This window comes from Alosa sapidissima, chromosome 11 (genome assembly GCF_018492685.1).
Source record: "Alosa sapidissima isolate fAloSap1 chromosome 11, fAloSap1.pri, whole genome shotgun sequence".
NCBI lineage: Eukaryota > Metazoa > Chordata > Actinopteri > Clupeiformes > Clupeidae > Alosa > Alosa sapidissima.
Genome location: NC_055967.1, coordinates 35077631 through 35092746, shown reverse-complemented (window position 1 = coordinate 35092746; position 15116 = coordinate 35077631). Strand labels below are relative to the sequence as shown.

General features: G+C 45.5%; 2 protein-coding genes across 4 annotated transcripts in view; both read right to left on the bottom strand.

Moving 5' to 3' along the window:
* The window catches only part of si:ch211-1e14.1 (UPF0606 protein KIAA1549), a 61333-nt gene extending 59930 nt beyond the window's left edge, over positions 1-1403 (bottom strand). The window contains 2 exon segments of the mRNA XM_042110911.1: positions 78-350; positions 1228-1403. Of these exon segments, the coding sequence (XP_041966845.1) occupies positions 78-210 (133 nt within the window). The 5' untranslated portion in view covers positions 211-350; positions 1228-1403.
* Positions 1404-2476: 1073 nt separating this feature from the next.
* The window catches only part of hipk2 (homeodomain interacting protein kinase 2), an 80329-nt gene continuing 67689 nt past the window's right edge, over positions 2477-15116 (bottom strand). For 2 of the 3 annotated variants that reach the window (XM_042110912.1, XM_042110913.1), the window contains exons 11-15: positions 15046-15116; positions 13995-14375; positions 12843-13117; positions 11207-11349; positions 2477-10051 (exon numbers count right to left, since the gene is read on the bottom strand). The exon at positions 15046-15116 is cut by the window's right edge and continues 109 nt beyond it. In XM_042110912.1, coding sequence (XP_041966846.1) covers positions 9545-10051; positions 11207-11349; positions 12843-13117; positions 13995-14375; positions 15046-15116 — 1377 coding nt within the window. In that variant the 3' untranslated portion in view covers positions 2477-9544. The remainder of the gene's footprint in view (positions 10052-11206; positions 11350-12842; positions 13118-13994; positions 14376-15045) is intronic. The other variant, XR_006035199.1, reaches the window with a different exon arrangement.

Sequence of the window (15116 nt, the reverse complement as noted above, 5' to 3'; positions counted from 1 at the left end):
GTCTGTTTTCATATTACGTAAGAGGGACCATAGGGCTACGCAAACTCAATTACTGTACATTATACTGTTTTTTTTACCTTTAGCAGGTGCGTCTGCCGTCGTCATGGGAACCAACATCATTATTCCAAGGATGAACGTGCAGCATCCTGAAAGGCGCAAGATGCATGTGGGCATCCCCACCGGGCTCGTGCCGAACATTAGGCCTTCCATGGGGCGACTCTCATGCCATCTTATCAGTTCTTACTCCAGAAGAGAATGGTCCTGGCGTCAACTCCAGCCAAGAGAGACCGGGAGCTTCACCTCAGAATAACCCTAGTTTCATCCCGACTGTACAGAATCCGAAGTTACTGCTGCAAACATAAACCAGAATGCGGTTGCATTAGGTCATATTCATGGTGGTCCATAGTTTCTTACAAATGGGCGAATCTTTTGTCTAATAATTGAAACACATCTCAGTCTACTTTTGCAAGCTCCATCACTACAGTACAGTACAGCACATGGCTAGTGAGAGTCAATATCTTATGACTTCATGCTATAACGTTACAACTATCACTGACCAATAAAGAAAGCCACGGACACCGTGGTCCAACAGTGAGATCTGAGGAGTTTGGGTTCCTTTGTTCCATTTGCATACGAGTTTCAAATCGGAGGCGCACGCACAATGGTTTGATATTTAATAAAGGATTCCTCTAATCTTTTTTGAATGCACTCATATAGGTAAATCAGCAGCAATACGTCATCGAGCTAACATTAACTTGCAGCTAATCTAACTCTAGCAAGCTATCAGAGGGCTAATGCGTAAAGGTGCTGCTAAACGGGGATTAGATGATTTTCAGTGCCCACAAACTACAGAGAAAAGAAGTTACCAGTACATCAACAAAGCTATGGTTTGTATCCGTTAGACATCTGCGATACTTTTTTGTTTCCTAGACGCCAACTCGTAGCCCCACATTGCTCCAAAGTAACAGGCATACATCGTTAATTCCAGGAGACGATAAGCATGGTGATAACATGGGATCTCTTATCCAACCCTTGCTTGCTTTCCGTATCATCCATGACCTCTAAGTTGCTAAACTGCAATCAAGTATGGTTCATTACACAGCAACAAAACATTTTACAAGCGAGGCGGAGCAACTGACTACTTAAGACATTATATGTAGCTAGCTAGCTGTTCCAATATGTTCCACGCACAAAAATTAATTCATCTTGTTACAAAACGAAGCTCACCTTACAAATGTCTCTGATTATATTTGTCCAGGGACTTCCATATCCGTTAAACGAGATTATTACACCAGCTGAGTGTCTATTCTTAACTTTTTCTAAGTTCTTCTAACATAACGGTAAATTGTCCAGGAGATAACTGTCCTTTTCCTCCTCGTTTTCTTGGAGCATCTCTCACTCGCCGAGCGGTGGCCACAAGTCCTCGGGATCTGAGACTCCTCCCCTGATCTCTCTGAATTCGACCTACGTATCGATACACGGCAGCGTGATTGGACGTGGACATTGTCCTTTATGGAATGGGTTAGATTGTCACAGCAAGTTGGTTGGACTTCACTGCCCTTTCGGCGTCTGTGGTTACACAGCAACGAAAGACTTTTCGCAGTTGCAGTTGCGTTAGCTGACATGAGGTTACCAGCCTCGATCGGCTGTCCACCTTATACGATGCGTGGGCTCTGATGCATGCTGATTGTTGGTGGATTCGACCAGTGTGCAAATTATTGATCTTTTGTCCCCCTTCTTTTGCAAAGTTCTATGCCAGAAATAGTCTAGTAGTCTGGATTAAATTCCCCTTGTGCGAGCATGGTGGCCCATACAATTACGCGTTTTTGCAAATGCGCGCAAGGAACTGGATTGCATCTTGATCTGGAATCATAATCCTTATTAGTCTCTTCAGGCTAATATGCACGGGTGTGGTTCTTAACCTTGGTGAGGTTTACGCATGAAAATAAGGAGGCGTATGCGTCTTCTAGGCCTACAGTTCGCCGCTGTGTCAGTTTTTGTATTTCACACTGAAAAATAGGAAGATATCCTAGCCAACTTATTGTCATGTTTGTGGGCATAGGCTGCATTTCCAAAATGCCTGTACTGTAACGTGCGCAAACGGATAACAGACAACATCCACTGACCCATATCCCATCCTCTATGAATTCAAGTGTCCCTACTATTTTTATTTTTTGTGAACAGCACCATCTACTGGCGAAGTTCCCAACAGTGCAGGATTTTGCATGTGGTGGTGACCATGATTTTCAGTCATCCATGGATTCACTGTGTGGGCTAACTAACTAGTCAGAAGAAATGTCATATTATCTGTTAGGATAACTGCAATCTATGTTCTCATCTGTGACAGAAGAGGAACTACCATAGATTAAGAGATCATACTAGTGACAGAGCAACTCCTCTTTCAAGTAGGCCTATTCAAACACTGGGGATCTGAAGATAGAGGAAGAGACAAATGTAATAATAAACAAAACAGATATCTGTGACTTAACAGTTTAATGTAAATGCAAGACAAAGTGTGATTACATCCCTACACATATACAATATGCATATGTGAGCATACCAATTTTCATTATCAACTCGATTCACCTCGGAGACCGAAAAATGATCAAAAGTAACAGTGAATAACAAGCTATAAAATAGATCACCATGTCACCAGCACCCTCTCACCCTATGGTTAGTAATAGAACAATTAAAATAACTATTTTCTTCTTCTAGATCCCATCTGTTGATCTCCATCCACTGCTAACATTAGATGTAGAAGCCTAATGTGAATTCACCCATTTTTCTACAACGAAAATGATAAAGAGAAGCACAACATTGTAATGGTTAACACAAGCGCTTTAGTAGCAAGTATTCAACTTGTTAGGAGTTAAATCATTCTTATTATTATTGTTATTTTATTTATTTTAAACATTCTATAAAGCCAGTAAAATATCCATTCTTGTAACATATTTGATAAGATTAGTCTAAAGAATTGGATGGCCTACACTTAATGCTACGTCAACAGATTGAAATCAGAAGACGCCACACATTTTTTTAAATCCCCAATAAACAAACCAACAAACAAAAAATAAAACCTAAATAAAAAAAAACAATTAACACAAGGAGTTAAATAGACTACGTGAAGATACTTGCAGCACACACTAGTAACAACCAATGAGAGTACGACATAGAGGAACTTATACAGCAATGCACACAGGAATAAAAAAGGACTCAGGAGTTTTTTTTTTTTTCTTTAGGTCTATTTGAGAAGTCATAGAAAAATATCATTTTTTGTTGTCATTTGCATTTTTTTTATAATACATTTTGTGAATGCTTGTCTGTGCGATTAGAAAAAAGGACAATGTGTGAACAGATAGCTGGGTGATGACCGCAGTAGCCTTTAGCATCAGTCGCTGCTACATTACCCCAGATGAGTCTGGAACAGGGTGGATTGGTGGGGGGACATTGGCGATTCACAGCATCAATAGCCTAGACTTCCCATTTCCCATGCTACGGCTCCAGGTAACACCTCACCTAAGCTGAGGTGGACACTGCTTGTCAGTGCATGACTAATAAAGTCTGCCAGCCAAAAGGGACATCAAACATAACTCAGGGGCTACTGGAGGTGACGTCCTGTGTACTCCCAATTGATTGTACCACAATAGTAGATACTAACCCCTACTAATCCTTTTTGTTTGTCATAAACAGAAACTGAGAACTACAAAACACTACTGAGGAAGAGTCTATATATAAAAACTAGATGAATCTGCTTTTAGCCGGTGCAGTTTGGTTCTTGGTCAAATGTAGCCGAATTGGAACGTTTGGCCTGTTTGCACTAGCAGGGCTCTGTGGGGGGGATTTGCATACACAACCTCCTCTGGTTCTGACAGGCAGCTGGGGTGCTGTTTTCCGTCGGGAAACACTGGGAACTGACGTGTCACAGAACCGCCTGTTGCCTGGGCCGTGTATCTGCAAATCTGGATCCTGAGGTGGAAACTCTGATCAGCGTTTAGGCACTGTCATACATACAGTACACACACACACACACTCTCTCTCACACACACACACAGGGAAACATGTATCACACACACACACACACGGGCACATTCGCATACACACACTTGTGGAACCAAACGGGCAATGATAACTCTTTTCATGCTTTTCTCACAGCTGTGTGACTGTTTGGGAGCTTGTGCTTTCCAAAGCTCTCTTTCAATCAATCGGCCTACATACGTTTCCCAATGTGGGGTTGGTTTGGGTTGGTTGGGGTTGGTGGGTGGGGTTGGTTGGGGTTGTTGGGTGGGGTTGGTGAGTGGGGTTGGGTGGGTGGGGTTGTTGGGTTGGTTGGGGTTGGTGGGTGGGGTTGGTTGGGGTTGGTGGATGGGGTTGTTGGGTGAGGGACCTGGGTGAGCACTTCTACATCTCTCTCCTTTTAAAAAGATATATAAAAAATCTTCAAGTAGTTCTCCTCAGAGGGTGAGAACCTCTGTGAGCAGAGGCATTCTAAACCATGCCTTCTGGAATGTTCCTCTCTGTTTAGGGGGTGCTGAAGTATTTTAGGAGCCAAGCGCACAGCAGGGAAAGACTCCTTGATCACAGCTAACAGAGGAACCCATCCGACCATGGTCTGGCACACAGCTAGGGCAGAGTGAGGGCCGGACGTCCAAAGAAGAGCTATGATTTGGGGCAGGACACAGGCTGCGTTCAGTGGAGCTGGACCAGCACTGGACTAACTGCCGGCTCAGATCTGGCCCTGATCTGATGCTTAAGTCTCTCTGTAGTGCCTCGGCTAGATCTGCGTGTCTTGAGAGTGATACCACCCTGTACCACCCATCACCATGTGGAAGGCAATAGTTCAACAGAAACACAGTTTTTTTAAATCAAAGATCACCACAATACACAAAATTAGATGATACAAGATAGACTCTTAATACTCCAGAGCATAAAGGAAAAAAAAAACAGCTAGTCACTTCAACATACGGTAGCACATTTTGGTAGTTATAAGGTCACTGGATCTACTGCTGCTCATACATCTGATACAAAACCAACAAAACATAAACAAACAAACAAAAAAAATAATAAAAAAGACATTTATCAACACAGCGTAATGCTGTCATGTACATCACCTTTCAGAGTGGATTGACATAACTAAGGCTTGGAGGGCTAAAAAGGGCCTTTCACTAAATGCATTCACATGGGGCATGATAAAGTCAATTGCTGTATATCTGTGTAATGGAAACTAGTAGAAGGGTTTTACTTCTGGAAGAACAATAGTCAGCTATTAGAAGAATGTTGACCGGATACTGTGTCGGCAAGTAACAGGCTTATTGCATCTTTTGTGTTCGGATGGAGATTATGCCAGTGTTCGGATGGAGATTATGCCAGTGTTCGGATTATGGATGGCTGGATCTTTTCCAAAAATAGTCACTTTGTAGGCTGTCAATCAAAGATCATGTCAACTGTATCAACCACCTTCAGTACATTCGTGTTATGTTAGAGACCATTTTTCAAAGTTATAAACTGACATTTCTGGTTTTCGGCTCACTTCACCTACAGACCAAGGTGTAGCACACCAACAATCATGTTTAATAATTTCATATTTTGTCTTTACAAATTCATTTGTTTACAACATTAATAAAGCTTAATTACATCTTGAATGAAAACAAAGCAAACAAAAAAACATTTAATTTACATATAAAACATCGGTCAATAAACAAATTTGGATTAGAGGATCTCAATCCAAGTTGGGTATTAGTTCAGACCAAGAGTGAATTATTCCAAGTGCACAAAATCAAATGAGTCATCACTTTGTTAAATGATGGCTACTGCCTTATTTTGTACTGTATGTTTGACATAGTTGTGAGCCTGTATGTATGTATGTATGTATGTATGTATGTATGAGTGCATGTATGTATGCCTGTGTAAATCAGGTTCAGGCCTCTGGCATAAAGCGTGTTTTGTATGTTGGCTTGATGCAGATGCACAGTCAGTTGAAGATGCAGAGAGCAGGGGTCAGTGCTGCTCTGTTACCATGGCAACTTTCTTTGGTGGGATGGGAGGGATGTGGGACAATTTAGCAACCCCTGTTTTGGTCAGTGGGGGGCGCAACAGAGTGATAATGAGAGAGGGAGAGAGAGAGAGAAAGAGAGAGAAAGAGAGAGAAGCAGTTCATCTCTTAGCTCCTCTGTCCTCAGTGGAATGTCTCTGGGAGCCTTGATAGCTGTTCACCCCAGGACGGATCAAAACGATTCTGGGGTCAGCCACTATCAGAGCAGGACAACACAGTGCGGTCCAAATACTTCATAGAGCAAGTGTTTTAATGGCTGGAAGGAGGGAGAAGAAGCCTCACATGTCTAAATGACTGTCAAAGTGATGAACACAAGCCATATTCTGTCTTACATATTTGGGTGTTTTCCTTTAAGCATGGCCTGAAGTCAAACGCAGCTCAGCTACCGGTCAAGCCCCCGAATATGTCCCTGACCTGCACGGATTAGTACATCAGCACTTTAGATAAAACACGTCACACTGTTGTCTTTCAGTAATACTGAACAACACTTGCCTACACATGAAATCCCTCCCAGATAGCGATGTGTTTAACAAATCACAATACCACTTAACTAATAAAATATCTACAAGAATTATTGCAACAATCTCTAATAACAATAATAACAATAATAATAATAATAATAATAATAACAATAAAACAGCAAATCTATATAGCCAGGTAAAAATCTCAATGTAAAAAAACCCTCAAATGCAAGTACTATGGGATGAGACTGGAGGGGCTATGTTTACTAAACCAGCAAGTGGTTTTGATGTGCCCACGTTCACGAGGACAAGAAACTCAAACTCAAAACGCATTAAAGAAATTCATTGGCTAGTAGACAGGTCAACGTTAAATTAAGCAGCAATCACAAATCAAAACACGTAAGCATTGGCCCCAAAGGTGTCCTACATACCGCTTGTCCCTTTTCACACAACATGATGTGGTTGGAGTCTGCAGTGCCCGCATTCAGATGGCGGGGCAAGTGCTGTGTCCGTAACTCTTCTCCGACTGGTCGGAGAGCGTGTGGTGTGTTATGTTGTGCCCACGGGTTTCGTGCGCCTATCCAAAGCTGGACAACCAGTTCTAAGCTTTTCCGTGAATCTCCACAGGAACAGACCAAAACAGACAATGACAAGAGAAAAAGAAACCTGACAAACCTGACTCAGAAAAGAAAAAAAAAAGTGTGCGTTCTTGCGCAACTCTCAATGACCACCAGGCGCTTCTCAGTAACCTGTTCTGACCTGCTCAATGCCATCAAACTCTGCTCTCTGAAGACGTGGAATCTCCTCTGCTCTCCTCCTCTCCACCTCTTCCTTGCCCATCATCTTCTCATTCATGAATGCTCTCACTTATAGCCATCTCTTACCCTCCTCTTCCTCTTCCTCTTCCTGCTTCTGTTGAACCTGGCCTCTCGCCCTGCTTTGTCCGGTCTCTCTTTTTCTAATGACCACCTCCCAAGAGAATGCAGAACTCTCCGTAACTCTTCGGCCACAGCCACTCTCTGGGTCTACTAATCTGATCTGACTATGGTTGATGTCCTCCAACAGCGTCTCAGCGACCGATCACCAAAACAACACAAAGCTCCCCTTGACCTTGAACCTGTTTGACCTGAACTACAGCCTCTCTTTCCTGTGGTGATCTCACTGAAAATCCGCAGTTTTGTCTGTCGATGCCTCGGATGTCCCTTTATGATTTAGAAACATGTAGCTTTGAGGCCGAGCTACACAGCATATATATATATATATGTATATACTGTAGGGAGTGACTGACAGGTTTCGGCTGACTGCAAATTCAGCTCCACTCCAAACAGTTATCACAAAGGTTTGTCTTGAATAAACTTTGGTTTGTTACCCCAGGAAAGCCTATGTCTCTTCACAGAAGCTAATTCCCAACAACAAGGCAAAAAACAAAACAAAACTGCATGCTCGTGGGTTATAGTAAGGGCCAACGTCTATGAGCTACAAGTAGAAAAATCTACTAAGACAAAGATGTTTGACTTAAGACCATCTGTCACAACTAGTCTCGGATTCTTCTAGAAAGTTGCAGTGAAGTAAACGGTGTTGGTATATCTGTAAGGCACTACGAAGGAACAATGAGGAACCTACTGTAAGACCATGAAGGAGATATTCGCACAGGTGCTGAGTTAGGTGGACTACACACACATGGCAGACAACAGCACACACATTGTGTCCGCACACACACACACACACACACACACAGACAATCACGTTGTACATGCCTATGTTATTATAACCACTTGTGCAATCACATTTAAAGAAGAAAAAAGTTCTATTGGTATCAGAAAGGTTGTTCATTAAATCAAATCTGGTTCAGGCTGCTACATTCTACAAATGGGGCCTGGTTCCAACTCCTAGCTTTAACGGGTTGTTTTATTTTTCTTCTAAATGTGAACGTAAAATGGAAAAAGTCTATAAATACATTAAAAAGTAGTTTATATAGTCTTTTGTCTATTTTTTTTAATTTATTTCCAGAAGACTTCTCCAGTTGCCATGTTGGAGAGAAGAGCAGGCGTTGGTTCACCCCACGCATGCCACAAATGATTTGGAAATGTCCTAAGACAGTTCAAGGCCATCATCATTATTATTTTTTTTTATCTTTGAAGAGCAGCAGGTATCCATGTTTCCTCCATTTCCAAGTTCTTGCAGGAATACAAATGGCCACAAAAGTGACCTCGGTTGGAAAAAAAGTCAAGTTTCTTTTTTCTCTGATTGAAAATTAGAAAGGAGAACAAAAAAGATTTGATTAAAGTACTCAATAGAAGAAAGACTGAAAATCCCATGTCTTGTGGGGGCTTTCAGATGCAGCAACTCTCAGTAAAACACAGGGAAAAGTATGGCAAAAATAACAAATGTCTGTTTCCCAAAGCCAGACAATTTTAAACCCCAATTAAAAATAAGAAACAAAGAAAAGAAAACAAACAAAAACTGGCCCTTTTAAAAACAAAACAAATAAAAATAATTCAACACTGAATAATAATCCTTTTCTATAGAATTGTACCCTTCCGTAATCCTCCCAGTTAGTCCTGGCATCCCAGAGGGACAGCCTGGTCTGGCACGATCCCAGGTCTGGGGGAGCCGAATCCAGCTGCCCTGTGGGTACCTGTCCATCCATCCGTCAACCTCCACCACCAGTCCTCCTCTTCAAGTTTCAGGTGTGGGTATCTTTAGCAGGCTTGGCTCTGGGTCTCTGGGGGAAAGCAGCGTTGGGTGGGGGGGGGGGGGGGCTTGTGGTGGTAGGGGGGAAGGAGGCATGAAGGCGCTAGGGAGAACTGGAGTTTTGGGGTGGTGTGGGTGTGGGTGTGGGTGTGGGGTGCGGGGTGTGGGTGCGGGTGTGGGTGCGGGGTGTGGGTGTGGGTGTGGGTGTGGGTGTGGGTGCGGGTGTGTGTGTGTGTGTGTGTGTGTGTGTGTGTGTGCGGGTGTGGGTGTGGGTGCGGAGGCTCCAGTGTGTGGGTGCGGGCGGTGGTGGCGGTGGTGGAGGTGGTGGTGGCGGGCGTCTCTAGAGGTACGGGTACTGGTTGACCTTGGCGGGGCTCAGTGGGTATCCAGTGTAGACGGAGGAGACGGGCGATGCGCTGATGTAGGTGTGGTGCGTGAACTGGGCCTGGTACTGCGCGGCGTGCAGCGTGGGCGACGGCAGAACCGGGTGCGCCATGCTGACGGGCACCTGGTGGTGGTGGTGGTGGTGGTGCACCAGGCCCGGGGGCGCGTAGCCCGCAGTGGCGTGCTGGTGGACGGCGTGCCGAGCCGCGGCCGCTGCAGCCGCTGCCGCAGTCCCCTGCGACGCCACTAGGTGCGCCATGGCGCCACTGGAGCCCAGCGCCGCCTGCGCCGTGTAGGTGTACAGGTGCGGCTGGCTCGCCAGGTGAGGCGCTACGCCGGCCGTGTGCGACGGGCTGCTGTGGTGGAAGGAGTAGGGCGCCTGGGCAGCCAGGGTCGGCGCGATGTAGGCCTGCTGCCGCTGGTGACCGCTGCCACCGCGCTCCATTGCCATGTGCTGCTGAGCCTGAGGAGGAGAACATGATGAGGTGAGAAGAAATAAATAAGGAGGAGGAGAGGAGGAGGAGGAGGAGGAGGAGGAGGAGGAGGAGGTTGAGGAGAGGAGAGTAGGAGGAGGAGGAGAGGAGGAGGAGGAGGAGAGGAGGAGGAGAGGAGGAGGAGGAGAGGAGGAGGAGGAGGAGAGGAGAAGGAGAGGAGGAGGAGGAGGGGGAGAGGAGAGGAGGAGGAGAGGAGGAGGAGGTTGAGGAGAGAAGAGTAGGAGGAGGAGGAGAGGAGAAGGAGAGGAGGAAGAGGAGGGGGAGAGGAGAGGAGGAGGAGAGGAGGAGGAGGAGGGGGAGAGGAGAGGAGGAGGAGGTTGAGGAGGGGGGGAGGAGAGGAAAGGAGGAGGAGGAGGAGGAGGAGAGGAGAAGGAGAGGATGAGGAGGCGAGGAGAGGAGGAGGAGGAGAGGAGGAGGAGGAGGGGGAGAGGAGAGGAGGAGGAGAGGAGGAGGAGGGGGAGAGGAGAGGAGGAGGAGAGGAGAGTAGGAGGAGGAGGAGAGGAGAAGGAGAGGAGGAGGAGGGGGAGGAGGAGAGGAGAAGGAGGAGGAGGAGGAAAGGAGGAGGAGGAGGAGGAGGAGAGGAAAGGAGAGGAGAAGAGATGAAAATAAGAGAGGATAATATGATGAGATGAGAATAAAAAAGAAGAGCAGGAGATGAAAGGAGGAGAAGGAGAAGAGGAGGAGGAGGAGGAGGAGAGGAATGGAGGAATGGAGGAGGACGAAGAGAGGATAGGGGGTGAAAAGAAGAGAGGATAATATGATGAGATGTAGAGAAGGAGAGGAGAGGAGAGGAAATGAAAGGAGGAGGAGAGGAGAAGAAAGGAGAGGAGGAGGAGGAGGAGAGAAGTAAGAGAGGAGAGGAGAAGGAGGGGAAGGTGAGGAGAATATGATGAGATGTAGAGAAGGAGAGGACAGGAGACAAGAGGAAGAAGAGGAGGAGAGGAGAAAAAAGGAGAAGAAAGGAGGGGAGAGAGAAAGAGAGAATATAATGGAAGAAAATAAAAGAGCAAGAGACGAGAACAACAAAAAAGTCAGATGAGGTACTCTCATACACACTCTCTATCATTCACACACACTCACCTTCACACACACACACTCAAAAAACAAACACATTCGCTCCTTACCTGACTGAGATTCAGAGGCTGCTGTTGGAAGCGTTGCTGACGGTACGAGCTGCCCCCTGTCATCCCGGAGGTGTGCTTGTTTCCCATCATGCTTCCGTTAGATGACTTGTATTTGTAGACCGAATTTTGGTGGCTCATGGTGTCTATAAAATATCATCAAGACAGATTCATATGAGTTTCAAATGAAAAAGACACACATTCAAAAGAGGTTACAATGAAAGATAGAGATAGATAGATAGATAGATAGATAGATAGATAGATAGATAGACAGATAGATAGACAGATACTTTATTGATCCCCAAGGGGAAATTCAAGAAAGAGCACAGTTCCGCAAGACTGCGCTCCCGCACTACCAGACTCACCAACAGCTTCATACACCAAGCTGTAAGGATGCTGAACTCTCTCCCTCCTCTCCCCCCTCCACCCTCAGCTACATAACATCCTGGACATTGGACCCACAATGGCCGCCTGCACTACTCCACTTGCACACTTGCACACTTGTACACTTTACAACTTGGTGTTGTTGTCCTGAAAACACAACACTTCTGCTGCTCTTACATAACTTGCACCACTATGCCACTTTCTTTATTACTTAGGTCAAACAGAACTACCCAAGCCTTTTATTGGCCTGACTTTGCACTAGTATTTTATTGACTGTCTATGCACAATTTCAACCAAATTTTGCTGCTCTTATTTTTTCATTATTATATGTGCCCTCTTATTTACTTATTTACTTACTTTTTTGTTTACTTGAATGTTATGTTTGTCTGTGGACTTAAATTGGAAAAATATGTCTTGTCTTCACCGTGGGATAGTGAGAAACGTAATTTCGATCTCTTTGTATGTCTGGAACATGTGAAGAAATTGACAATAAAGCTGACTTTGACTTTGACTTTGACTTTGACTATGGGCACAATAACATGTTTCTTAACATGTTAGTAACACAAGTAAAACCTTGGTGATATTACAAAAGCAGGTCAAGAAATCTGGCCTGTCCCCTCTCCACCTGTTCTTACCCGTCTTACAGCTTCACCTGTCCTTGTCTCTCCTCAGCTGTTCTCAGTCATCCCCATCCCCATCAGGTGACGCACCTGCCCTCACCTGTCCATGTCCCTCTTCACCTGACCTTACATGTCCATGTCCCTCTTCACCTGACCTTACCTGTCCATGTCCCTCTTCACCTGACCATGTCCCTCTTCACCTGCCCTCACCTGTCCATGTCCCTCTTCACCTGACCTTACCTGTCCATGTCCCTCTTCACCTGCCCTCACCTGTCCATGTCCCTCTTCACCTGACCTTACCTGTCCATGTCCCTCTTCACCTGACCATGTCCCTCTTCACCTGCCCTCACCTGTCCATGTCCCTCTTCACCTGACCTTACCTGTCCATGTCCCTCTTCACCTGACCTTACCTGTCCATGTCCCTCTTCACCTGCCCTCACATGTCCATGTCCCTCTTCACCTGACCTCACCTGTCCATGTCCCTCTTCACCTGACCTTACCTGTCTTACTCTCATTCATCCTCAGCAGGTCAAACAGCTTCACCTGTCCTCGTCTCCCCTCGGCTGTTGTCAGTTGTGCTCATCCCTGGCAGGTGAAACACCTGTGCTCACCTGTCCCTCTCCCGTGCAGCTCACCTGTCAGCATGCGCTCGCACTCGCCCAGGCCATCGCTGCCGTTGCTCTTCAGCGGGGGGATGATGATGGTGCGGGGGTTGCCGTTGTTGTTGTTGTTGCCACCGCCTCTGCCATAGTTGTCCAGCTGCCCGTTGAGCTTGGGGTCGTATCCGTTGGCGACGGCGACGTTGGCTGTCCGCGACTCCATGGTGTAAGGGCTGCCAGCGCTGCAGTCAGACTCGGGTGAGTCGTGCACCGTCACACAGCTGATGACGTTCTTACGCTGCTTGGAGGAACTGGGAGAGGGATGGGGGAATCAACGGCACAATGTCATCATGTGTACATACAGTATTCCCACATATGTTATCACTTCATACAAGCTATAAACACACACACACACACACACAAATATAACTAGGTCTCACATACACGTACATGACTCACACAGAGACATATGACAAATACAGTACGCATCCATAATGACACTGCTCAGATTCATATGCCTAATTCTTGCACACACACACACACACATACACACACATACCACACACAGAAATACACACCAAACACACACACACACACACACACACACACACACACACACACACACACACACACACACACACACACACACACACACACAATGTGCATGTATATGCATACACTCTGCGTCCTAAGGGGCTCATGAATAGGACTCCAAACACAGCCGTGCAAATACACCGTTCCAGGTGCCATTTACTCAGAGATAGATGAATATTTGAGTGTAAACACAAGCTGGCATTTACAGTGCACTCTACACGGCCAGGAAGATCTGTCTAAAAAGACAGAAAATGTAAAAAGGATTGGGAAGATGCACTTCAACACTCTTATGGGGGGGGGGGGGGGGGTTACTGCAGTCATGGTGCAGTGTGTCACCACAAATTTAGCGTTTTATCTTGTTTTATGTATGTATATCTATAAGTATTATATTTAGTTTTTTTTATGATTATAATCAACATCATTGGAAATGAGGGCTATCCTCAATAAATTACCGAGAAGGTTGAATGAGTGAATACATGAATGAATGTGAGTGTTTGTGTGTGTCTATACTCAGTGTAGGCATACTGTCCATTGTTTTGATTCTATTTTATTGGATATCTGTGGGTAGGGCCTGTCTTCTGATTGGCTGCTGACCTGCTGTGGGTGTGGCTCGGCTGGTCCTCGTCGTCCGTGTCGCTGCTGATGGTGATGACGCTGACGGTGGGGCTAGGCGTGTCGGGGATGACGATGGTCTGGCGCGGGTGGCCGTGGTGCTGAGGGGGGTCCCGCGTGGTGCTGGACGCTTGCTCCCCCATGCCCCCACCCCCCGTCCTCCACCCACCCCCACCCCCGCCACCACCTCCGTAGCTCTGGGTGGAGACGCAGGCTGAGGAGGCGGTGGAGGAGGAAGAGCAAGAGGAAGGGCCGTTGGTGACCACGGTACCGCGAGGAGGAGTGTTCTCCTTGACCCGCTTGGAACGCTGTGGAGACAGGACCGTCTGGGAGGAGGACGACACTTCATACGCCGAGACGTTCCTGAAGGGGAGATAGAGAGAAATATGGAGAGATGGAAGGAAAGAGAGAGAGAGAGAAAGAGAGAGAGAGGGAGATGGAGAAAGATGGAGAGAAATGTAGAAAGACAGAAAGAGAAAGAGAGAGAGAGAGAGAGAGAGAGAGAGAGATGGAGACATGGTTAGACATCTAAAATAAGATAACATAGAAAGAAAGAGAGTGAGAGAGAAGGAAGATGGAGTAAGTGAATATGAAACTAAATTGCATACAGTATTTGACCTATGTATGATTTTAGGTTCTATAATTCCTACCTGTGAGACACTCTTAAGACAATTGATGTTTAGCTTTATGTGCCGCCTGGACAAGTCAGAGAACCAAATAATTGAAGCCCTAGTCAGCCCTCTGAAAAGCTGTTACAGATTCACTTCAAGGTTAAGAATGCATTGGTGCAAATGCCTGTACGGCCTATAGGCTAATATGTAATTTCCTATGTATTTTGTATCTCCTTTTTATACTATTTATTATGTATGTGTATGATATGGACCTGTGGCTGCAATAAAGCTTATATATATATATATATATATATATATATATATATATATATATATATATATATATATATATATAAATAATTCCTATATAATTCCTCTATAATTATATATAATTCCTCTGTGACCCTGTGTTGACCTCTGACCTGCTGGACATCTGGTGCTGCTTGCTTTTCTTGGAGGCAGAGCTGCTGGACGAGGGCTGTCGCATCACGTG